The sequence below is a fragment of the Terrapene carolina genome, unplaced genomic scaffold, assembly GCF_002925995.2.
Source record: "Terrapene carolina triunguis isolate 2854851 unplaced genomic scaffold, T_m_triunguis-2.0 Scaffold231, whole genome shotgun sequence".
Taxonomy (NCBI): Eukaryota; Metazoa; Chordata; order Testudines; family Emydidae; genus Terrapene; species Terrapene triunguis.
The window spans coordinates 18,712,886-18,736,906 of record NW_020664582.1 but is presented as its reverse complement, the minus strand read 5'-3'; the positions used below and the strand labels follow the sequence as shown (position 1 = coordinate 18,736,906).

General features: G+C 64.3%; 1 protein-coding gene across 1 annotated transcript in view; it reads right to left on the bottom strand.

Annotated features, from left to right (window-relative positions):
• The window catches only part of SEZ6 (seizure related 6 homolog), a 41,915-nt gene extending 19,013 nt beyond the window's left edge, over window positions 1–22,902 (bottom strand). Inside the window, exons 1-4 of the mRNA XM_029912538.1 lie at window positions 22,699–22,902; window positions 17,971–18,085; window positions 4,757–5,584; window positions 3,609–3,739 (exon numbers count right to left, since the gene is read on the bottom strand). Of these exons, the coding sequence (XP_029768398.1) occupies window positions 3,609–3,739; window positions 4,757–5,584; window positions 17,971–18,085; window positions 22,699–22,902 (1,278 nt within the window). The remainder of the gene's footprint in view (window positions 1–3,608; window positions 3,740–4,756; window positions 5,585–17,970; window positions 18,086–22,698) is intronic.
• Window positions 22,903–24,021: the final 1,119 nt, after the last annotated feature.

Below are 24,021 nucleotides of genomic sequence, written 5' to 3'. Positions count from 1 at the left end.
CACCCCCCCCGGCACGGGCACGCGCACACACTCATACACCCCTCCCCTGTGTGCACACACTCAGAGACCCCTCCCCCAGCATGGGCACATGCACACACTCATACACCCCTCCCCCACATGCACACACACTCACAGACCCCTCCCCCCCGGCATGGGCACACGCACACTATAAACCCCCATGCACACGCATACACACTCCCCCATGCGTGTGCACACACACGCACGCCCCTCCACATGTGCACACACACACTCAGCAGCAGTGATGAGAGGAACGCAGCAGAGGGTTCCGTGGCAGGATGCTGCAGCCGCAGGCCAGGCTGGGTTTGGCTGCGTGTCTGCAGGTTGCTGCAGGGCTCTTGCCTGCCAGCCCCAGCGGTGCCGTGCAAGTGCCACGTGACTCACAGCACGGCAGTCAAAGCGCAGCAGCTCGCCCCCGGCCCCAGGGGCTGCTACCGTGCTAGAGCCTGCAGCCCACCCACATGGGTGTGGAGCGGGGGGGGGTGTCCCACAACAGGCTGTGCCCTGCTCTAACTGAACTGTTTTCACACCGGTTGGATCACGCTGGGCACCGTTTGGTGCAGAGGCGGCCTGGATGGGAGGCAGCTGGAAGCTGGTTTACACAATGGGAGCTGGGTGCTGGCCAGGGCACAAGCTCACGCTGGTTTAGTGCATGTGATGCCTTCCCCGCAAGCGGCTGCCTCGTTGAGTAACAGCTGGCTGCTCACCTTTGGGGGCAGGGCACACACAGGGCACAGAGAGCCGCAGCCCGGGTTTCGTAGCTGCCTCTGGGCCAGCGCGATCCCGTCGAGTCCCCGTGCACCTCCCCATCTCACTTCCAAGGGCTAAGGGGCTCCTGGAGTAAGAACGCGGCTGCCCTCCCAGGCAGAACAGACCGGGCCCTGCCCAGCGCTCTCAGTCAAGCTGCATCGCATTCACTTAGGCCAGCCATGGATTCTCACGGCGGGCGCGGTCACGGCTGCCACTCAGCCACGCAGCGTGGAAATGCAGACAGATTGCCTGGCACGGGTGAGGAAATGGAGTTCTCTCCTGTGATTGTGCCGCAAATTCAAAAACTCCAGCTGGGGTGGGTGGAGTCCTGGACGGGGCCCTTGGCAGCAGCCAATCCTCCCCACACACAGGTGAGCTCTGGGGCAGACACAGGCGGAGCACTAACGCCTCCAGCCTTGTCCAGGCGAAGGTAAGTAACTGCCCCACTCTCCCTTCACTGGTTTCAGCATCCCTGGGCCTTGACATCTGCAGCTGTTCCAGCCAGCTACGAGAGCAGAGCAGTCCCCACATGCCCCCGCATACCCCACAGCCTCACGCCCCCTGCTCTGGGGGTCAGGATCACCCCAGCTTTACAGGGGGGCACCACGGCTCAGAGAGACTCAGCCAAGGTCTCCCAGCACTAGGAATTGGACCCAGGTGTCCTGAGTCCCACCCGGCCCGGCTCTGAGCCGCTCGCTCGCTGCTGGAGGTGAGCGAGCACCCACACACTCACGGGCTCCCAGCTTGCTGGGAATCCTGGGAAGGTTTAACCTTGAGGTTGCCTGGCAACAGTTTATATTTTAATGGATCGTTATAAAATATAACAACCCCCGCCCCGTTTGGGACTCTCCCGCTGGTGGCCCGGGGGTGGGGCCCCGGCGGGGGAGTAGGGGTGGCGTTTTAGCCCATTCAGTGGCCACGGAAATCCCTGAGGCCCTGTGGCTGGGGGACAGTCGTGCAGCCCGGCACACACACTGCAAGGACCAGCCCCTAGTCCCCAGCGTCCATCCCCACTTCCCTGGGGCCAGCGGGGAGGTTCCAGGCCCCGAGGCCTGGCTCCCGGCAGCCTTCTGCTGCAACGGCATCATCACTTATCCTGAGAAACCCCAAGCTGTTGGCTTGTCTCATTAGGAGGTGATTGGATATTAACGACGTTAATTAAGCAATGCTACACGGTAATGGAGAGCAGTGCCGGTACGCACTTTCTCGCCCCACGCCGCTAATTACCGCGAAGTACCTGTTGGGCGGCGGGGGGTGGGATGCCGCGTGTGGGCCGGCACCGTGCCGAACTCCTCGCCGTGCTGTTCAACCGCCGCGGGATGGAGAACGACGGGGAGGAGGGAAACTCCTCGCCTGGCTCCATGGCGATCAGCTTCCCCGCCCCATAGCCAGCCCCAGTGCAGCGCTGGGCTCACCCTGCCATAACGGGCCACCCCCTCCCACTGTGCCAGGGCCGGCCCGCGGGCTGATCTCCCCCCCAGCCCCTCAGGATGCCGGGTGCTTGTGGGCCGACCCAGCCTGGGTCTGGGGGATGTGAAACCAGAGCCTGGCTTAGAGCTGGAGCATGACACAGGCCCACAATGCCCAGCCCCGGGCAAGCAGAGCCTGCCTGGTTCTCCTCCCGGTGCCGCCGCCCTGCCCTCTCAGCGTGGGCAGCCGGCACGTCACCCACCCTGGCTCGACGGACGGGGCCTGTGCGGCAGGTAGAGGCGGCGGGGTTATTTATTTATTAATATGGAGTCTGAAAGCTCTGCTGTTGTCGAGGTCTAATTAGGCCCCAGGAGGGGGGCTGGCTGGGGGCTGGAGCGCATTGTTCAAATGTCGCCAAATACCACGTGCATTGATTTGACATTCTGTTACCCTTTCACGAGAGCAACGCTGCATTCGCGTGCCCCTCGGTTGAGGGCTGGGCTGGGTTTGCTCCGCAGCGGCAATTCCAGCCCCCCTGCAGCCACCTCCTGCTGGACGGGCTCCTGAATTGCGCCCCGGGTCCCCTGCTATTCCCCCTGGGGGTCCCTTCCAGCTCGCCAGCCAGCGTTTCCCTCTCGGGCGGTTCTGCAGAGCCAAGACGGAAAGTCCTGGAGTGCTGGGTCATGGGCCCGCCACAGACCCCATCAGAGCAGGGCTGGCCTTTGCTGCTGTCTCCAATCCACAGCACCGTGGCCGTGCAACCGCCCAGCTATGAAACACGAAACACCTGCCCAGGGACTGCCCAGCACCCCACCCTCCCTCGCCCGCCCGCCTGCCTGGCACCACAGGGCTCAGCTGCACCAGTGCCCAGGCACGAGTTCCAAAGGGAACAACTTCCCCAACCCCCAGAGTGAAAATCTTCCCCACCCACACAGCCGTGGGTGACCCTGGTTCCTGCAATGGTGCCCATGCTACTCACTCCTGCAGCCATGGCAGGCCCTGCCCTGCCCCTCCAACCTGGCACCGCAGCCCAACTCCCTGTCCCACAGCTGGAGATGCCCCCTGCCAGGTAGTGAGGGGCAGGCCCAGCATGCTTTGCGCAGAGGGATTTGCATATTGAGTGCCCTCTGGTACCACCAGCGCCATCTGTTGTGGGGGAGGAGAGATGCAGGGTGCTCAGCAGCTCCGCCGGGGCGTTCCCAGCGTGAGGCTTAGGGGCTAAAGGCCGGGGGAGAGCCAGGTGTTTTGGCGGTTTGAGGCACTTCGCTAAGATTCCGTTCGCGCCGTGAGAGACCCACACTGCCCAGAAACCCTTCCCGTCCCTCGCGCTGCGCGGCCTCGAGCGCGGGGGTGTTTCCCACTCAGGGCCTTGGGGGCTGCAGGGTCCCCCCCGGCTGGCAATGCGGCATTCAGGAGCCCCCGGTACCAACCTTGATCTCCACGCCGTAGCCGGGGTACCCGGAGATGGTGTAGGTGCAGTCCAGGCTGTCGTAGGGCAAACTGACCGGCTCCGGAGACTCCAGGGAGCCCTCGGGGCCTGTGAGGTTCCAGTTGCACGGAGCTGGGGGCAAGAGGAAACCATGGGATCAGACAGGCCTCACGCCTGCTCCCTGCCCCGCCGGCCCATTCCACCCCTCCTCCCCAAACAGAGTCCAACATCATCACCCTCCTCTCGCTCGCCCAGGCTCCGGGACACCTGGTGCTGATGACAGGGTGGCTCATGGTCTCGCCCCCAGCCAGGGAAGTGGAACCCCTGGTTAGCCTCATCCCCGGTACCCACCAAGGGCCAGAAGCAGCCTGTGCCCTCCCTCCCACCAGCCCCATCGCCTTAGATACGAGTTTGCCCAGGCCAAGCCCCCATCATGCCCCATTTCACACGCAACTGTGGCACTGGGCCAGAGGCCATGGGCTAAACCGGCCTCCCTCTAGGGCGCGTCTACACTGGGCGCAGCTCCAGCAGGAGTGCAAAGGCGGGAGCGCTAGCGTAGACTGGGCACAGGTCTCATCTCCAGTACAGCTCCCACCGCACCCTTCCCGGTGGGGCCACGGCCACAGCCCCCCCACCACAGGAGGGGCCGCACGCCACAGCAACTGCCGCCCCCTCCTGCTGGGCCGCGCACCCTGGGAACCTGGGGGCTGAGTGCTGCTAGCGGAGAGGTCAAAGCAGCTGATGTCGGCATGGCGGGACGGTCCTTACAGCCGTTCCATACCTGGACAGCAGCTGTCCCATCAGCCCCAACGGGTGCTCACCAGCCCAGTCCCAGTGGGAGCCGGCTCCCAGCCGAGGCAGCTGTGTCTCCTGCAGCCCGGGACCATCTCCCCGCCATGTGGTGACACGCTGGCTGCATGCCTGCCACGCACTGGGCGTGGAGCGATGCAGCCAGTCAGAGCTGTGCCCAACTCCTCCTCGCCTTCCCTTGTGTCACCAACGTGTCGTGACTGCCCTGCGCGACGGCCCACTGCCACCCCAAAAGCGGGTCCAGCTCTCTCCGAAGACCCTGCCCCCACCCCCACCCCCTCTTTAGCAGGCAGCCTGGCCTGGTGCCCCTGGCCCCTGCTGGGGTGGGAGTGCCCTCACCTGGCACCTGCACCGTGGTGATGGTGGTCGTGGTGATGATGGTGGTTGTAGTGGTTTCCTCGTCGTCCCCAGAAACCGTGGCTGTGGTGGCAGCCTCCGTCCCAGGCTCCTTGGCCCTTGGCAGCGCCGGGCTGGGTGCCCGCGGTGAGACAAATCGGGCTGTGGGGGTGATGGCGGTTGGGGTGTTGCTGGTCACCATGGCGGCGGTGGCTTGACCCGGGGTGGGCAGGGCGGCTTGGGAGATGGCAGGCGCGGGGGTGATGGGAGGCTCCGTGGGGACAGAGGCGGAGTTGCTCTCTGGGCCGGCTGGCCAGGGCTCTGCCCATGGCACCACGCGGCCTGCAGCCGTGGTCAGCAGCTCGGCGGTGAATGCTGGTTTGACCATTTCTGGGGTCCTCTCCGTGTCTCTGGCCTCGGTCTTCTCTCCCACCAGGGCCGTGGTGCTGGTCATGGTCACGGGGGCCGTGGCTGGCACCGTGAGGGATGTGGTCAGGTCAGAAAACACCGGGAGGTCATCTTGGTTTGGCAGGTTGGCTCTGGGGGTCTGGGTGATCCGCCCTGGCACGTCAGGCAGGACCGGGCCTGGCCCCCCCAGGCCCCACGTGAGGAAGGGCACCTGCCTCAGATAGTCCTTCTTTGCCAGGGCCTCGTGCAGGAACTCCTCCAGTAGGGGGTGATGGTTGAGCAGCGTCAGCGTGGGGGCTGTGGTGACAAAGCGGACCTCGCCCTCCAGCTCGTCCGGAGTGGGGGGCACCGTCTGGTCCCCCTCAGCCTCAGAGCTCCCCGCTGCCTTCCGGCCCACCACGTTCGGCTCCTCTGAGGCAAAGTCTGGAAGGAGGAGAGAGGCGGCTGAGAACACGGGTGGCCAAGGGGGAAGGGGCCAGGGAGAGGCGGGGAGCTGGGCTGCCAGAGGCCTGGCTCTATGAACCTTGGCATCGCACCCCCCACCCCCAAGGGGACCAATCGTGGCAAGTCACGGTGTGGCGGCTGGTGCTCCGGGGGCACCCAGGTGCTCAGAACACCCCCGTCCAGCCAGCAGGAGACCCCCGGGATGGGTGGTGCTCAGACCAGCTGCCAATTCCCGCCACAGCTGCTGACAGCCACAAGCCTCTGCCAAGCTTGTGCCGGGGACAGACACCATGTGCGCAGGGGGACAGGTCCCTCCCAGCACAGCACCCTCAGAGGCGTGGGGGGGTCTGCAAAGCTGCCCCCAAAAGGCCCTGCACTGCCCTGCTCCTGCTGGCAGTCACGGCTTTTACACCACATGCCCTGGGCCGCTGACCAAACTGAGCCACTGGCCTCCACACTGTGCCCAGGACCCCAGGGGAGGGGAACTGAAGCCCTGCTGGGAACACCAAAGGCCCCAGCTTCTCTGAGAGACAGCACGCCCCTTTCCTGGGCAGCAGGCCCCGAGTAAGGCTCCCGAGCGCTCCCCAGGCCAGTCTCAGCAGCTGGCCGTGTGCCCTGCCCAGCCTGGTCTCTGAAGGGAAGCTGCGAGGAGCTGTGCTGAGCTGGGCCAGCCCAAAGCCAGTGCCCCACACATTGCAATGGTGCCAAGGGGGCACAGCCCTTAGCCCTGGCACCGGTATCCTGCAGACCCAAACTATCGCACTTGGCCCTGGCACTGAGAGACACAGCAAGCAGCTCCATCGGGCAGCCAGGCTGGGGGCCCTCCATGGGGCTGGGGTCCTGAGCCAGGGCCTGGAGAATGGAGGGGACCGCTGAGTAACTGCCCCAGAACTGCGCCCACCCCGCTCCTCCTACCCAGACAGGCTCCAGGCCTTACCGTCCCAAGCCAGGGATGGGATCGGAGCTGACCCCCCATGACTGAGACAAACCCAGCTGCCAGCCAGCCCCCTCCCCACCCAGGCAAGACAGGGGCGCTGTGAAGGCCCCCTCCCCATTTCCTGCGAGGAGGGGCGGGCAGCCGGGAGAGGAGCGGGAGCCGCGAGGCGGAACGGTATCTAAGAGGAGGCGCCAATCGCTTTCAATAAAGCTGATGACTTTATCGGGGGACGTGTGTTTCTGGGTAAACAGAGCCGGGGCTGGAATGTCACTGACTGCAATCAGCAGCCGGTTCAGCAGCCCGGCCATGCGGCTGATGGGCGCTGCCGAGGCTCTGGGGAGATGGCGCTTCCGGACGGCATTATGGGGCCCTTATCCTGCACGTGGCTGCTCCGGAGAGTCATGCCCAGCAATGCAACACTTGCTAATGGATGGGACGCAACAGTTTGTGGGGGCAATGCCCCCTGCCCTCCCCAAACTATGCCCGTGTCTTCCAATAGCCTATTCCGGCAGCTGGGGCTCTTGATGGGCTGATCCGCCCTCCGCCCCCCACCTGGCCTCACCAGCCCCCACCTGCACAGATCCTGAACTGGGCCCTGATGTCAGGAGATTTTAACTCTAACCACATCTGGTTCTTTGCTCCTGGGTCGGTGCCTCAGGGCCTGTTCCCAGCAGCTCTCCCCCAGCACGAGGTCTGGGAATGCACTCTTTTCCGAAATGCCAGCCGAGATTTCCCCCCAGTCACCTGACTCCAGGAGCTGGGACATTAGGCAAGCAGCAGACGTGGCAGAAGCTGGCAGAGTGCCGCTCCGGGCCTCCCGGGCCAGCCACACGGGGTAGGGTGGGCAGGGCAACCCGCACGGCTCCGTGGCAGGCGCGCTCCCCTCCTGCCAGCGCCGCAGCCTCATTAGCGGCCCTCCCTGCACATTATCTCCTAAGCTATGCAAATAACCTGTGTGTGAAGCCATTTAAAGTATTTAGACTAAATGAGAAAAGGCTTTCATCAGTCCTAATGAGCCATTGAACATGGCTCCCTGGCGAATTCGTTCTCCCTGCCTCTCCTCCCCACCACCGCTTGTGCCCCAAGAGCTGGCGTGTGACCCCATCTCCTGGGGATGGCTCCCACACATGCCATGCCCTGCCCTGCCTTACCCAGCAGGGGTGGGAGGGTGGGGGGACAGAGCTCCCAGAATGCCCCCTCCCCTGTTACAGAAAACATCACAGCTCAGCCATGCGGTCACTGGTGACACCAGTGCCGCCCGGAGACTACGCAACACTAGACTTATTGTAGGGCCTACGTAAACGGTGGCTGAATTGTTTACTCTTTCCAGACAAGCAGGGAGATTGCTTTGGGGAGTGGAGAACCCTTGATTTTCCCAACGGGAAGGGCATTCCTCATGTGCTAAGGGGGGGTCACAGCCACATTACACTGTCTGCCTGGGCCTCATGCAGAGCCGGGTGCTCGGGGTGAGATGGGCCCTCGCCAGGCCTCAGGCCTTGTCTTCAGCTAACTCTCCCCTGCCCCTTGGTCACACCTGGGTTGGGTTGTTCGGAGCCGGCGGGGAGTGAGCTGCCCTGCTCAGGGCGGGAGTGGGGACAGAGCGGGGCGCGTGTGGCTCTCAGGTCCCCAGTGCAGGGCAGTGACTGACTGCCGGTGAGGGTGGTAACACCTGTCGGGAACATTGAACTCCAACTGCAGGAGGAGAAGAGCTCTGCTAATGGAGCTAAGGCTGGCGCTGGGAGCTCCTGGCTCAGAGAAGGCAGGACGGCCATGTCGCGGGGAGCTCCCGCCCCCTTCGCCCCCCGGCCAGAGTGAGCAGGCAGCCCCCCTCGCTGCCCAGCGCAGCTCCCTCAGGCCTGGCAGCACTGGGGACGTGGCAGATGCACGTCAGGGTGGGCGTGGCGGGGGCCATTGTGCCACCTGCCAAAGGGGAGCAGGAGACTCCCGCTAACGTGCTGCAGCAGAGTTCAGCTCCCGGGGAGGGTGGGACAGAGAGAGCCAAGGACGTGCCCAGCAAGGGCCAGCCATGTCCCAAGGGCCCAGCCCGCAGAGCACGGCTCGTGTCTGCAGGAGGCAGCGGCACGAGGTGGCCAGGCGGTGCGTGCTCCGAGACAGGCTGCGTTAGCGCACAGGGCACGTCCTGGCGGAGCGCTTACACCGCGCGCCAGCACTGATGACATGATACTGCCAATTAGCAGGTAATTATACTGAACGCTACCAAGGGCAGGGCCCTTCAAGGATTAATCGCCATGTGTCTGCCACTTTGAAGGGACTATTAAGAGGCTTTAGCTTCAAAGAGTGGGGGAAAAGTTATTGCTCCAGTCCCTGAGTCCTGCTGAATGGGGTGCTCAGAGAGTGGGTGGGGGCTGCCAGCAAAAGGCTCCCCCCCCAAGCTTTGCCAGTGCCCCTTACTCCCGACCCGCAGCCCCATCCCCACTATCACAGCCCCAGGCTCCCCCACTCAATGCAGTCCTTCAGCACCTCATGCTATGTTAGTCCCACTCACCCTCACCCCAGCTAACGCCCCTCGACCCACAGCACCCAGGGCGTGGAGGAGATGCTGGCTGTGGAGAACGTCTCTCCAGGCCACGACAAGTCGAGGTCCCCCCCACCCCCATTTTCACTTGTTACTCCAGGCACTTCTGGGGTCACAGGACTTGCCAGACCCGCCTAGCCCTGGCCCTGACACTGCCAGTTCTGTCAGAGGAGACATAAGGAGCAGCCGGTGAATGGCTGTTTCCTGCCCTGGTACAGCCAGATTTACGTCCCTTCCTACTTTATAATTAACCCACTTCATGGTGCCAGGCATTCTCCTTACCATGGCAAGGCCCCCTATGAACCCAGGTGTCCGGAGGCCAACAGCTGGCGTGCTGGCCCCCAGCACCACGTGCATGTAGAGCAGGGTTGGGTGGCAGTTGGAGGGAGCCCCTGATCTGCAGCCTCCAACACCAGGGGCCGGGATGCGCCCCTGGGGCCGGCGGGCGGCCTTACAGGGGCGTCCCCAAAGCGCCGGAGGAGCCTCGCTGCACGGTAGTGGCCAGGAGAGGCCCTGTTCCCCGCCTCCCCGGCTGAGCAGGGAGAAATATGCCATGTTGCAGAAGTTCTAAGAGGTTAACTTGCACCCAGCACGACTGGAATTATTTTTTAATAGGATCCATTTATTATACCATAAAAGTTAATGAGTTTATACTGAAGGGCGCCAGAATCCCTTTTAGGTTTTAATAGGGGATTAGCACTCCAGCCCAAGCCCTACACCGGCTCATTAACTGCTGCCTGCAATGTCTCCCCACTCCAGGGGGTGGGATCTCTGGGGAAGCGATTCCCCCAGCCCCCTGGCCTGGCGTGCTCATGGACACAGCCAGTCAATGCAGATTCCCCTTTGTCACCAGGCCTCGGGTGGCTCCACAGGACTCAGCCACCTGCAAAAGCTTCTGGGAATTTGCCTGTCCCGGGCCGGGCATCCAGCAGTGACCCCAGGGTCACCGAGAGCCGTGTGGCCACAGCCCTGCACGGAGCCTGACCAAACCCGGGGGAGATGGGCAGAAAACAAGGCCGTGTCCTGTGGGGTCTCGGAGCCCAGCCAGGGAGCGGTTGTGCGGAGACCAGTGCCAACAGAGGGGTGCCAAGTGCATGGCCCCATCTCCCCTGGGCAGGGGACACACTGGCAGAGCGGGCAGCAGGGTGCACTGGTGCTGTCAGGCGGTGCCAGCCCTAGGGAGGGAGAAGGCTCCGGTGCTGGCACTCGCCCCGCCCTGTCCCCTGCTCCTGCCGGATGCTGCCCCCAGCCCCAGAACCAGCCGGCTGCTCGGCTCAGCTCTCCCCGAGTGGGTTATTTTCTCCTCAGCGCTCTAAACGGCTGTGATAACTCTGCTCCTGCTGCTCGCTGGATGGCTCCGATAATGAGATGTAACTTCTCAATGGGTGTTTTGTGCTCCAGCAAAACGTGTAAATAAATTGAAATGCTAATAATACCCCATCAGGAGAGATTCACTCCGCGACCCCCGCAACCTCATCAGCGCCGGCTCCTCTGTACCAGAGGCTGCCGGCAGAGACGCAGGGCCAGCCAGGCGGCCGATTATGTAATGCTGGGCTGGGGGAGCCCCTGCGGGGGTGGGACGGAGGCAGCCGGATATTTTGGTGAATACCGAACAAGGCTCTGCAGGAAGAGCCATCGCTCGGTAGTGCCCCCGCTCCCCACGGCGGGCGTTGGCCAGAGGCGCTGCTGGGCAGTCCTGGAGCGAGTACCAAACGTTTCCCACCATGCCCTGAGCAATACGGTGGGCTGCAGGCAAGGCAGGACCGGAGAGTGGGGATGCAACGGGCTGCACCAGGTACCCTGCGGGTGCTGTCAATGCAGAAGGCCCCTGGGCACCGCCTGGCCTGCCCCCACCCTCATGCCTGGCACAGGCTGGGTCCCAGCCCCGTCCCACACCCCTTATGCCACAGCTGGGCACATGCTAGCGCCCCACTGGAAGGGGGAAGCCGGCGCTGGGTCACCGCACATGAGGTGGCCAGAGCCACCAGCTGGGGGGCTTGGCTAAAGGCACCCTCTTTGCCCAGTGGCGTGTTTACCCCCCGGAGCCCTCTGCACTCATCTTCCCACCTGCCACTGAGAACAGCCATGAGCCGCATGAGACGCCTGGTGCCCGGGTCCGCCAGGCGGGTGGAGAGTGCTGAGCCGGGGCGGGGCTGACTGAGCCCTAGGTACAGAGTCGGGACTGCCTGGGCTACCGGCCCCTGCCAGCGGCTCCAGGGACAGCGCTGGGCATCAGCACAGAATAAACCTCACGCGCAAAGCTGTGGGATCCCCCGGTGACGAAACAGGCACAGAGATGGATTCATGTGCCTGACATCACACAGCGAGTAGGTGGTATGGAACCCAGGAGTCCTGCTCCTCCCCCCGCTCCAACTCACCAGCCCCCACTCCCCGCCCAGAATGGGGGATAGAACCCAGGAGTCCTGCTCCTCCCCCCGCTCCAACTCACCAGCCCCCACTCCCTGCCCAGAACGGGGGATAGAACCTGAGCCAGGCTCTGAGCTCCACACTCCCCCCAGATGCATCTGAAGAAGTGAGGTTTTTTTACCCACGAAAGCTTATGCCCAAATAAACCTATTAGTCTTTAAGGTGCCACCGGACTCCTCATTGTTTTTGTGGCTACAGACTAACATGGCTACCCCCGATACATACTCCCTCCATTCGGCTCTCCACCCCTGGCTGGGGACCAAGAGACTGGAAGGGGAGACCACGCCAGCAGCGGGGGGAGGGGGGGGGGGTGGGTTGCCTCAGGAAAACGGCTCAGATGTGGAGCTGCTGGAGGCAGGGATCCGGCAGCGTGGCTGCTTGTTAGCGGAAGGCCCTTTAGACTGCGGGATTAGGCACTGAGCTGGTAACAAACACTGGCAGATCAGCCCTGCGCTGCGGCTAATCGCACATAAGTCAGCACTGGCTTCTGCTGAAGGAGGCTCGTCTGCTCGGCAAAGCCAGGAGAGAGAGAGAGATCGGCTCTGCCAGGCTGTGGTGCCCACAGTGCCCTGGGCTCTGGGGGGGCTCCCAGCCAGGGCCGGCTTCAGCTTTTTTGCCGCCCCAAGTGGCGAAAAAATCAAAAAGAGAACAAAGAAAAACCCGATTGAGCTGCCGCCGAAGTGCCGCCGAAGAGGAGGAGAGGGAGTGAAGGACCCGCCGCCGAATTGCCGCCGCAGACCCAGATGTGCCGCCCCTTTCTATTGGCCGCCCCGGGCACCTGCTTCCTTCGCTGGTGCCTGGAGCCGGCCCTGCTCCCAGCACACCTGCCATGGGTGCTGGGTGCGCCGCCCCCCCGTGCCAAGCAGGGCGCTCTGGGGCCGAGGGGCAGGCGCTGCCAGGAGGGCTCTGCAGGAGCGAGGGGGTCAGGAGCCAGGTTCCCGAGAACCATGGGCCCAGCTCTGTGCCAGGGTCCGCTACTGAAGCTTTGCCGGGCACATCGGCAACACTCCCTCCGTGCTCCTATTACTAGCGCAGGAATAAGCCGCCGGGGGCCGGGGCCACGCCTGGTAACCGGGCTGGGGAGGTGGGGGCACAGCACCTTCGCAGCACAAGGGAGGGTCTCAAGGCCGCGGAGGCTCCCGAAGCGGTGCTCCCCAGCGGAGAGTGGGAGGGGCTCAGAGCCCCGGGGTGAGGGCAGCCCCAGGACGGCTGCCTGCGCCTGGCTCGGGAAGAGGAGGAATATTTGCTTCCTGTGCAACCAGCAGCTGCTCAGCCTGCAATGCAGCGCTCAGTTTGGATGCCCCCCAAATGCTCCCCAGGCTGCGGCACGGCCACCGGCCGCCCTGTTCACTCCCCAGGCTGGGCACAGCCAGCAGTGCCAGGGGGGGTGGCAGCTGCCTCCTGCTTTGCCCCTGCAGGCACCAGGGCGTGCAGCGCCAGCACCCCGCAGCGCGGACGCCATGCTGCTCGCCACAGAGCCTGGCAGAGAAGAACTCTCCCGCTCCCCCTGAGCTCGCTGGAGCTGAGACGGGGCGGTCGCTGGCTGGAGCCTGGGGCAGCAGCTGCACAGAGAGGGTGGGAACGAACTGCCTTCTGGAGTCCTGCTGAATCCGGTGGGGAGTTCTCGGGGCCCCGGGCCAGCCCCCCAGACCCAGGAGGGGCTTGGAGCAGGAGCCCTGAGCACACAGGCCCCGAGGGGCATGGGGAGACAGCAGGTACTGAGCGATGGGGCCACATTCCCCATGGGACAATGGCTGCACCACCCAGGACCCCAGGCAGCAGCGGCAAGGTGGGTGCCACGTGGTACGCCAGCCACGAGCCAAGACACACACCCCCCGGCCCAATGGACGCTGGCCCTATGGGGGGGCCTGGCACCCGTCACTGGGCTAACGCCCCCAAGCAGCCAGGTGGGTTTCAGATCAAAGGGATAAAGATGACGTTTTCTCCAGCTGCCATCCAGGGCAATTGATGTCCTGTGCAAGGCGGTGCCAGCCGAGTGCCAGGCCGAGGTGTTGCAGGGGGCAGTGCAACTGTCGCTAAGAGAGGAAATTTCCCTCAGGCCTACAAAGCCTCTCCCCACCCAGGCATGTCCCCGCTGCTGGCAATGGGCGTTTATACAGACACTGCCCAGAGCCCGTTGTCTTCCCCTTCCTCCTAGTGCCAGCTGCACGGCCGGTGCCCCCCACCGCTGATCCCACAGGCCCCACCGTTGCCACCCACACCCTGAGCACAGCGCAGCGACGGGACCTGCCTTAGGCCAGAGAGAGAACCCAGGAGTCCTGACTCCGCGTCCATTTCGCTAACCACTAGCTGGCCCCGCCCACCCTTGCTTGTGCTGTCATGGAACAGGCACTAATGAGGCCTCAGCCCAGCAGCAGAGCCCACCGGTGCGCGAGTGCAGACTATTCCAGTGCAGATTGGCACAGAGATCCTGACAGCTCCCCCTCCCCACGGCCTGGGCTGGCAGGGCCTGGCTGGGCTCTCCTGGGCTGGCCCTGGATTGCAAGGGGCACCCTGGAGCTGAGCCCGCAGGGGAGCTGTGCGGAGGGCACTGCAGGCTGGCTCCCAGCAGCCTGTCCGGTGCTTGGCACACACCACATGCTGCCAGCCGGAGCAGCTGGTCTGGGGGCCTAAACTTCCTGAGCGCCAGTCTATTAACAACGAACGCACATTGGGGCTGCTGGAGAATAAGCCTCTCTGTGCTGTGTGCGGCAGGTGAAGGGGGGGTGGGTGGGCAAGCGGGGGGTTCCCAGCAGAAATCAATAGTGTCTAGTGTAAAAAATAAACAAACAGCAGCTGGGAACGTGCTCAATCGATATCGCGCAGTGCACGAAGCAATAACCCAGTGCCTGGCAAAGCGAGTGAGACGGGGCTGCGTGCCACCCCGGGCAGCGTGCATGCCGGCCGGGGACCCAGCGACTGCTGCTCTGCACTGCTGGGGCCTGCTGGAACAGGCAGGCTTTGCGGGGGGGAAGAGGGGGGAGGAGGCTCGACTGAGCCCCAGGGATGGTTTGACCGTCAGCATCTCTGTGGCACAAGCTCCCCCTGCACATTGCTCCCTGCCCTATGCTGCCGTCCAAGAGCAGCTGTGCTGTGCCCCAGAGGTGGCTGCATTGCAGCAATCCTGGGGCCTCTCCCACATGCTCTGGAAGGCCAGCCAGGCGGCAGGGGAGGAGGGACGCGCTATCACTCAGTGCTGGCTGAGCTCTCTGCGCCACCCGCGACCCCAGCCAGCAGAGGGGACCTTTGGTTTTCTTTGTAATTGTCTAAAGCCCTGGCTGGCAGGAGCCTTGCCCAGTCCTCACTCACTAACCTCCCCGCGAACAGCCCCTGTCTGTGCAGGAGCCGGGCGCCGGCTGCCATGAAAATGAGGCAATTAGAGCGAGCAAGCAGCCCTGGGCAGAGGGCAGGCGCAGAGAGCGGGATGGCTGGTCGGCTGACAAAGCAGCTCTCTGCAGCACAGCCAGGACCACGCCAGCCACCGCTCTGCAGATCAGAGCCCCCCGCTCCTGTCAATCAGCCTCAGGCCCATGGCAACAGCCCCCAGGACCAGCAAGCACCTGCAAGATGCACCAGCCCCCTGCAGAGCCCGTGGAGGACCCATGCCGGGCACCTTCCTGGGGCAGCCCCACCCCAACCCCCACACAGCCGTCCCTTCCCGCACGGAACCCTGTGATCATGGGGGAGGCCGCTCCTTGGTCTATCCCCGCCTCCGATGTCTGCAATGACCTTTCACGGCATTGCCTGCAAAGCTCGGAGCAAGGAGGCCGGGGACGCAGGCAGGCGGCCCATGGAGGCACGGAGGGCTTGCTTGGAGGGGAGCAGTCGGTGCCTGGGTTGTTTGCTTTGTGGGGCCTGGTGAGATACTGCCCCGCCCACAGCTCCTCCCCACAACCTGCAGCCTGACTTTGGGAAGGGTGGGAATTTCTGAGGCTTGAGAAGTTCTCGGGAACAGGGTGAAGCGGGGGATGGAGAGTCTCCCCCCACCCCTCCACTCCCGCTGCCAGCCAGCCACCAAGGTCCTTCCTGCATGCACCGCGGCCCCTGGGGCCGGGAAGGCTGACAGCGGGGAGACATGATGGGAATGCGAGAACGAATCGGTCAGCTCTTGTTCTCCATCAGCACGGAGCTGCAGGGCAACTCACATTGTGCAGCCAGAACCGGCGTGGAGCTGAGAGCCGGGGCAGGGCGCTGGCCGCCCCAGCTGGGAAGCCTCTGTCCCTGCTGCACGCTCTGGGGCACCCCTAGCGTCTGGAGCAAGGTAACCCCTCCAGGCAGCACCATGGGTCTGGCCCATCAGGGCCCTGCCACACCTGCTGGAGTAAACCGTGTTGCGAAGCTAGCAATGCATTATGGGCCACAGTATGCAAATAAATCCTGCATGGACTGGCCGCAAGCCGGACATTGCTGCTGCGCCAGGAGAGGAGCTGGTGCCGCGGGCAGCTTCCATTGGGCAGGTGCCCCCTCAGCTCACACCCACTGCAGCTGGTCAGCACGGAAAGCTCTAAGCGCTCAATGCATGGGGAGCCGACATGCAGCAGAAGGGGCTGCCTCTTTGCAGAGCGCTGGCCTGGCCACTGCACCCCCAGGCCCGGCAGCATGCGGGGATGTGGTTTGGCTGCAGCCTGGGCCCCTGTGCTAGTTTCTGTGCTTCAGGCCGCTCCTGTGAGCGGGAGAGTCACTCTCCGTGTCCCCCCACCGCCTGCTCCAAATGACACCTTCCACCACATCCTGCCCTTCAGGGGCCACCTATGTTCTCTCCGCCCTGGCCCTGGTGAGACGGCCCCACTCCCCTCCCTTGGGGTGGTGGGGTTGGGGATCCAGGGAGCCAGTTCACATCAGCTACACCCAGCTGGTGCTGGCCCTGCGCAAGGAGAGGCAGAGAGGGCAGGGCAGGGTGAAGCCCCAGGCCAGAGCACGGGGACCCTGCTTTATGCGCTCCAGGAGCAGCAAGGTGCAGAGTGCGTGGGGAGGGCAAGGTGGAAACCAATCCGGCTACTGGGCAAGGGGCTGGCTGGGCAAACACAGATCTGAGCCCCTCCCTACACGCACCACGGCGCCTCCTGCTTCCTGCTCTGGGGTTGCCGGGTCGATCCCCGGAGCCAGCACTGGTGGCTGGCTGACATCTCTGCGGATGGTAGCGAAAGAGACGGGAGGAGGGCCCCCGGCGTGGAGTGAGGGGGCCTGGGCAGCCGGGATCACAGGCCCACAGAGCCTCCCTCGTGGCTGCTCTGTCACACCTGGTTTCCATCAGGCAAGCTGCGAGTCCAGCAGCCTGACGGGCTGATGAATCCAGGCGGGGCCAGGCCCTGGAAAAGGTCACTATAAATAAAACATGGCTACGCTGCTCCCCTCCATGCCTCCGCCCACCTGCTGACCTTTCACTGCCCACAAGTTCCCTCCCCCAGTCTCCAGCTCCAGCCACACAGAACGGGGCAGCCCGGAGCCCTCCTGGGCCAGCCGGCTGGACACAGGCCTGGCACCAACGAACCCTGCTGTCCAAAGTGCCCCCCAGGTTGTGCCGTGTTGGACTCCGTCCCATTATGGAGGTGACGTCGCTGCCCACCAACCCTGGCTGCTCCCAACGCCCCAGGCCGGTGCCGCTCGCTGCAAGGTCCATGGCGTGCTTTAGAGACACACCATAAAGAAAAAGACTCAAACAAATCCCTAATTAAAATTTATGCAAAATTGCGCCCGCCGCTGGTTGCTGTAGGGCAGCGGGACTGGCATCAAAGGGCCCAACAGCCGGGCAGGCACAGGCGGCCCAGCCCAGCCGGGCGATGGAGGAGCGTTCGGCGCGCAAAGCTGGGCCGGGCGCTAACGAGAACGGACAGGAGCCCTCCAGCGACGGGCGCTAACGAGAGACGTGACAGGACAGGAACGATGAAGCTTTAATTCTTGCTGGTCTTACTCAAGCAGAAAGCCCGCGGTGCCTGGTGTGAGGGCTGGTGCCAGGCAGTCACCCCCACCCCTCTGGGCTGTCCCCGCCCGGGCCAGCCCCCTCCCTGCCTCGCCGGGCCATGCTGGGGGCTGCCCCCTCCCCGCAGGGCCGGCTCACACAAAGCCAGGCAGCGCCTTGGGCTCTGGGGGCTCCTGGGGCTGGAGGGAGCTGGCTCCCCAGCCCTGCTTGGTCCTGTTTGGGCCTAGATCCCGTCTTGCGCAGCGGATTCTGCCCCCACATTCCCTGCCTCCCTCCCCCCCCGCCTGTGCCCTAGGGAGCAGTGCCCATGGACCCAGACACAGACACTGGGTGCGAGGCAGCTCTCCTGGGTCTGCCCTCTGCTGAGGCTGCCCCTTGGGTCAGATGCCTGGAGCCGCCCACTCCCCCGGTCTCAGCCCCTCGCCAGAGCTCCTCTCTGCAGCACTGCACTGGTCCCCCCGGGGAGCCTGGCACCGCGATCCCGCACGCATGGAGGGAGCGATCCACGCGCCGCCCCCGGCTCCCGCCGAGCCCTGTGGTGGTACCCGGGGGCTGGCCCGGCATCGCCTCCAGCGCCGGAGCTCCGGGAGGCCGCGCCGGTTTAATATTCCTGCCGGCGTACGCAAGGAAGCGTTTGACCTTGTGTGTCTTGCGATTCTCCTTGAATTGAACAGTCATTTACCCACTGACACGTGTCACATGTCGTCTCAATAGGCTCCCTCGAGCATCAAGGAGAAATACAGCGATGACAAATGACGGCTGACATATCAACTGCAATGTTTGGAAATTACAGCCATGTAGTGGTAATGGAGCAATCCTGTCAGAGCTGTGCTACAGCCGGCCGCGCCCGCGCCGGGGCCACACCAGGACGGGGCGCAGCCGGAGCGCCTGCGGATCCCCTCCCAGACGCTAGCTGGGGAGGGGCTGCCGGCTCCCAGCGGGGGAGGGGAGGGGACGGGACTTTCTGGGTCACTCCACAAATAAAAAACGGGAGGAGCCGAGTGAGTCCCAGCAGATGGGTGGCCAGGCGGTGCACCGGCCGAGGCTCGGGGGCACTGTGAGAGGGGAGCATCGGAGCCAGGGGGGGACACAGCGCTCCAGCCCGGCCCCAGTACACCTGCAGCCAGCGGGAGGCCCCCATGCCGGCCTCCAGCCAGCCCGGTGACCCCGTGGGTCCTGGCACTTTCTGGGAATGCCCCAAACTCCACGGCCCCGTGGGCTGGCTCAGCTCAGAGCCGTTTGCTAGCAACTGGTGCACCAGCGTGGCCTGGCTGGGCAGAGGACGCTGGCACTTGGCCAGGTTAGGTTGGGAATTCCTTCCCCCACCCCAGCTACAACCTGCTTGGCAGGACCGAGCCCCAGGGAACATTCCCCTAGCGGGGCAGTGGAGGGGGGATGGGGGAGCACGGCTTCACCCTGCCACCTTCTCCCAGCCCAGCTGTGCCATTGCCTGGCTGCTGTCCCAGCCTGACCGCGCTATGGGGCTCCGCGCCGGGGGGACCACAGGGCAGGCGATTTGCTACCCGAGGGCACCTGGAGAATGGGAGAGGCCTGCTGGACTTGTCCTACCCCCCCCCCCGTTCCCCCCGGAGGCAGCTAAGCCGAGGGGCTGGCAGTACGGAGGGGCAGGGCCAGCTCCTAGCAAGGCAGCATTAGCCTACCTGCCTTTCTCCACGTCCCCTCCCCCACGGCTGTCCTAGGCCGCCCACGCCCAGCCTGCCTGGCAGATCCTGCTGCATGCCAGAACCTCAGGTCTAGACCCCCAAAGCACCCCCCCCCCCCATTCCCAGCTCCCCCGGCGGCCCCACCCTGTGTCCGTCTAATCCCGATTCCCCGCTCTCCCGCCGGAGCTAATGCATTTGTACAGCAATTTCCCTGAGCAGCGGGGATGATAAATGGCGCGTCGGCTGCTATTTCAGCCCCGGGAGTCATCGCCAGGCACACACAAAAGGAGCCAGCCAGGCTTACAGTGGCATTTTCTCCCCGAGCCAGCGTCACTTGAAACAACCCCTCTCTCTTCTCATTGCAGGCAGCGCGGCCGTGACCTCCTGCAATGTGTACTCGGGACGTGCTGGAGCCGAAGCCGGAGCCCGACTGGGTTTGGGGAAGGGGAAAATAAGCAGCTACAAGAGACATTAAAACAAGGCGCGAGCGGCATGGCGAAATAGTGACCCGCTTCGCACCCACGCTGGAGACGCCAGCTGATAGCCCCTGCCACGGGGCTTCTGCGCAACTTTCCAGCCCGACACCTTCCAGCCCCCGCTGGAAAAGCAGCCCCCAGCTCTGCTCCATGGGGATCCCCGTGGGCACTGCAAACTGCCCCGTACACCAGCTGGGGCCGGCAGGCAGGAAAGCGGAGCAGAGCGAGCTGCTGGGGCTGGGCGCCTGGCAGACGCTGCGTCCCACACTGCAAAGGCACTAGAGGGGATGGAACCTGATGGGCAGAGTCGCGCCAAAGCGGTGGAGGCGCCGGCATGAGGAAGGACCCTGCGTTAGCCAGGCAGGGGGACCAGGTGGCCTGCCGGCGCAGTGCAGGTCTCTGCCATTCCTCACCACGCGCGCCAGGGGTGGCTCAGAGCGTCTATCCCATACGAGACACAGGGCAGCTGCCCAGGGGCCCATGAACCACAGGGGGGCCAAGCAGAGTCCATTGGTGGCGATCCCTCACTCACGTGCCCCAGGAGCTGCGCCCTGGGCGGGGGAGGACGCCTAGACTGGCTCTACGCTGCCCGTCTAGCACCAAACCACCGCTCCCTGGACTCTCTGGTAGCTGCCAAGCCTCAGTGGCACGTGGTGGTGAAGCGAGTCCAGCTACCCAGCACCCGTGGGTCCCTCGGCACGTATAGTCTGGCAGGGCCCTGGACGGACCAGCTCACTCACGCTCACTTGGCTGGCGCGTCATGAAAATACCGTGAGGGAGGGGTCACTCCCAAACAGCTGTTCATGCCGGGTCATTCGCCGAGCGAGGTGGGCAATTGGCTGCCAGAGTCACATGGCAATATTTCTGTTCCCCGATTGGCTGGCTAGCGTATCATTTCCCGCACGCACCACGTACCCACAACAGCGGCCAGAGAGAAGGTCGAACAGCCAGGAAGGGGCTGGGCTGGGCTTATGCCCAGGCCTGTTCTGAGACACCTTTGCCCAGCATCTGGCCAGCTCCCAGTGCCAGGAGAACAGATGGGAGCTCAGATGCCGAATACTTAGACCCGAGTTTTGTATTTGCAGCCACGCTCCCGCTCCAACCTCCCTGGAACCCAGCACGACCTCCCCATGGGGGGAGCTGGGCCAGGCGGCAGCACCGAGCTGCCCCAGCTCCGATCCGCTTCCCCAGTGCCTCTGATCTCCCGAGCACACAGCAGCGAGTGGGGCGGGGGGCTTGCTGAGGCTGCGCCTTGGCTGAAATCCTGCAGCGTTCAGCACCCAAAGCCCGGCTGCAGGGAACAAAAGCCACTTTCTTCCCTGCTCGCTCGCTGCGATCACGTCTCATTTCAGGTCAGAGCTGATGGCGGCTGAGACTGGGCATGAGCAGCAGCAGGGAGAGGCGCAGGCCGGGCACGCGGGGCGAGCTGCAGTGTGGGGTGCAGGCCCCTGGCCCCAGTGCGTGACGTTAGAAGCCATCTAGCGGGGGCTGAGGGGGGGCACACGAGATGGTAGGTTGCTGGGTGGGCTCTGTGCCCAGGGGCAGCAGCTGGTTGAGTTCTCCCCCCATGCGGGCTCTGCTCAGAGCTCAGTGGCCTTTGCTGCAGCGCCCAAGGTGGGGGGCCGGCAGCCAGGCTGCCGATGCTAGAGCTGTGCCAATGCGGGGACGCTGGAAAGGTGCCAGCGAGCACACTAACAGTGCGGCCGGGGAGCTGGGGATGTTTGCTGGCCAGGGTGAGCCCTGGGGGCAGCCCACGCCGTGCCACGAGCACGGAGAGCCTCGCTGCATGGGAAGGGGCTGTTGGAAAAGTGTGGTGGGGGACTGCTCAGCAGTGGGTAGAACAAGGGACGTGGTTTCTAGTCTCAGCTGTGCTGGGCTAGAATGGGGGGGGGGGTTGGTTGAGGGCTCCTGGGCCCTATTCCCAGCTCCGCCACAAGCTCACAGCATGACCATCTTGTGCCTCAGTTTCCCCAGCTGGGGTGAGCAGGAAGTTCCTTACCCCCAATTGTGGGCTGGGTGCTCTGTAACCGCACGCAGCCCCTGCCGCCCGTGTGGCCCTGTGCCCGGGGTGCGGACAGGGCACGGGAAGGCCCGACGGGTGCCAGGACGGCTGCTGGCAGCATGGGATCCGTATCATGTTTCCCGAGGTGTGTTTGTGAAGAGCCACTTGTGCTGCTGCTGCTGCTAATTGGCTGCGCTGCAGTGGATTGCGAGCGCGGCGACTGCTCTCCCCGGGGCCCCACTGTTTGCAAACACGACGGCAAAGCAGGAGAGGGGAAGGGCGGCGCCCTGCAGCGTGGCCTGATGCGGAGAGACGGGCAGCGCTGAGCACGGCTGGGGCTCCAGGGCGACTCTGCTCTGCCCCCCACACACACACTTCGCCAACCCTCATCTGCCAAGGAGACCCGAGACCCCAGCTCTGGTGCTTCCAGGTGTCTGGGAGCTCACGGAGCCACCCCATGCAAGGGTCCTCCCTGGCCAGTCCCAGCCCAGCCGTCAGCTGGGGTGGTTCCCTAGGGTCAAGATTTCCTTGGAGCCAGAGATCTGCCTCCCATCCTGTACCAAGCCATGCCCGCCGCCAGTGCTGGGTCACGCTGGGCACACCCCAGCACCTCCTGTCCGAGGGCTCGCCGCACTCACAGGGAGCTGGGCACGGGCCCCATGATGCAGAGGGGAGGGGACATGTGCAGGGGCCCATGGGGCTCACCTGCAGGAGAAAGCTGTCTCCAGCCGGGGCAAAGCAGCCAGCGGGCTGTAGAAAGAGCCCAGGTGGGTGGATGGAGAGAAACCAAAGGTACCAGGGGCTGGCAGAGTGGGAGCAGGCCTGGCCGGGCACCATTCCCCCTCTGCTGAGGGTGCTCAGCTGCCACTCGCCCTCTGCCACGCAGCAGGAGAGCACAGTCAGTTGTCAGCTGTGCCTAGCCTCCCTCCGACACAGCAGCCACCGCCCTGCCCTGTGAGGGGAGAAGGTGCATGGAGGGAGCAGGTCGCCATGGGAACGGCCCAAGGCAGCCCAGAGATAATCCGCAGGGCCAAACGCTGCGGAGGGGGCAGCGCAGAGGGAGCCTTCAGAGGCAGCCAGCCCGGAGCCCCACCTGTACCCCCAGCTTCCAGGGCAGCTCACCCCCCCTACCTGCCACACAGGGAGAGGGACCTGGCCCTGCCTGGGCTGGCGGTGGCGCACGGCCAGCAGCTGCGATTCTGCAAGGGGCGCGGTGCCCTCCATTGCCAGCACGTCGGCGGAGCTGGCAGTTAGCCAGCCTCGAGCTGGGCGCCTGGCTGCCTGCAGGGCACGTCGAGCCGCCGTCCCCGGTGGCTGGGATAGGATCCAGCGCATGTCGCAACTGCAGGCGTGCCCTCGCCAGCCAGCAAGGACGAGAGCAAAGGAGTTTTATCCTTTACCAGGCTCCCTCCCCCCCCTCGCCCCCATCTCTCTGTGACACTCACAATAATTGAAATCCACTTGCGTTAAGCGTGCGAGATCTGCTTGTTCCCTTTCCATGTTCGGCTGCTCAGCCATGTCATCATCCCCTGCAGCCACAACTCCTCAGCCGCATGCGGGAAGTTACTCGCATGGCCTGTGAGACAGAACCCAGCCTCCCCCTGCAGAGCACTGCCAGCACATCCAACCCCCTGCTCCACGGCGCAGGACACCCGCCAGCCCCTGCCCCCGCCGCCAGGGGCCTGTAACCAGTACGGTAAGACTTGGCCCTCAGCACTAACCGGGATTTGGCTTCAGGCAATTAAGAAGCGACCCCTTAAAGCAGAGACCCTGGAGCTGGCAGAGCGAGAGGCTCCCAGGTAGCTGGCATGGAGCGCGAGCCTGCCATGACCAGCCCGGCACCAGGGGTGTGGGGCTCTGGGGCACGTTCCCTGCCTCTCCCTGTAGGCCCTTCCATCAGCCCAGGTCTCAACAGGCCCAGTGCCCTTTCCCGGCACCAGGGGGTCACCCAGCCCTTGGAGGCAGCTCCGGAGCCCTGCTCAGCCACCCGCAGGAACCAGCAGGGGAAGGAAAAGACACACCCACATGCCAGGGCCTGGCACCTCCATGGAGAGCTGGGGAAGCTGCGCTCGGTGGGCACCAGCCTGGTGTGCCATGGCGCGGGGCATTCTGTGCTCGGGAAAGGAGACGAGACCACATATCCAAACGCGCTTCCTGTTCCAGCCTCAAACCTGGGTCTGAGTCACTTGCCCACAGATTGCAAACACAGCACTCTGCGCAATCCAGGAGCCCTACTTTGTGTTTGTATAGGACCTACGTTAAAGGGCCACTCCGCCAGTTTGATTCTGGAGCCATTAAAGACCCATATTCTAGCAATAGATGTAGACGTTAAAGTCATCTCTTCCCTCCCCCAGCATCCCCGTGTCCTCTGCTGCCACACGCTGCCCCGAGCTGGCTCCATCTGGCACCTGTGCTGACACCTGTGCTGTCTGCAGCTTGCATGGACGGGCAGCG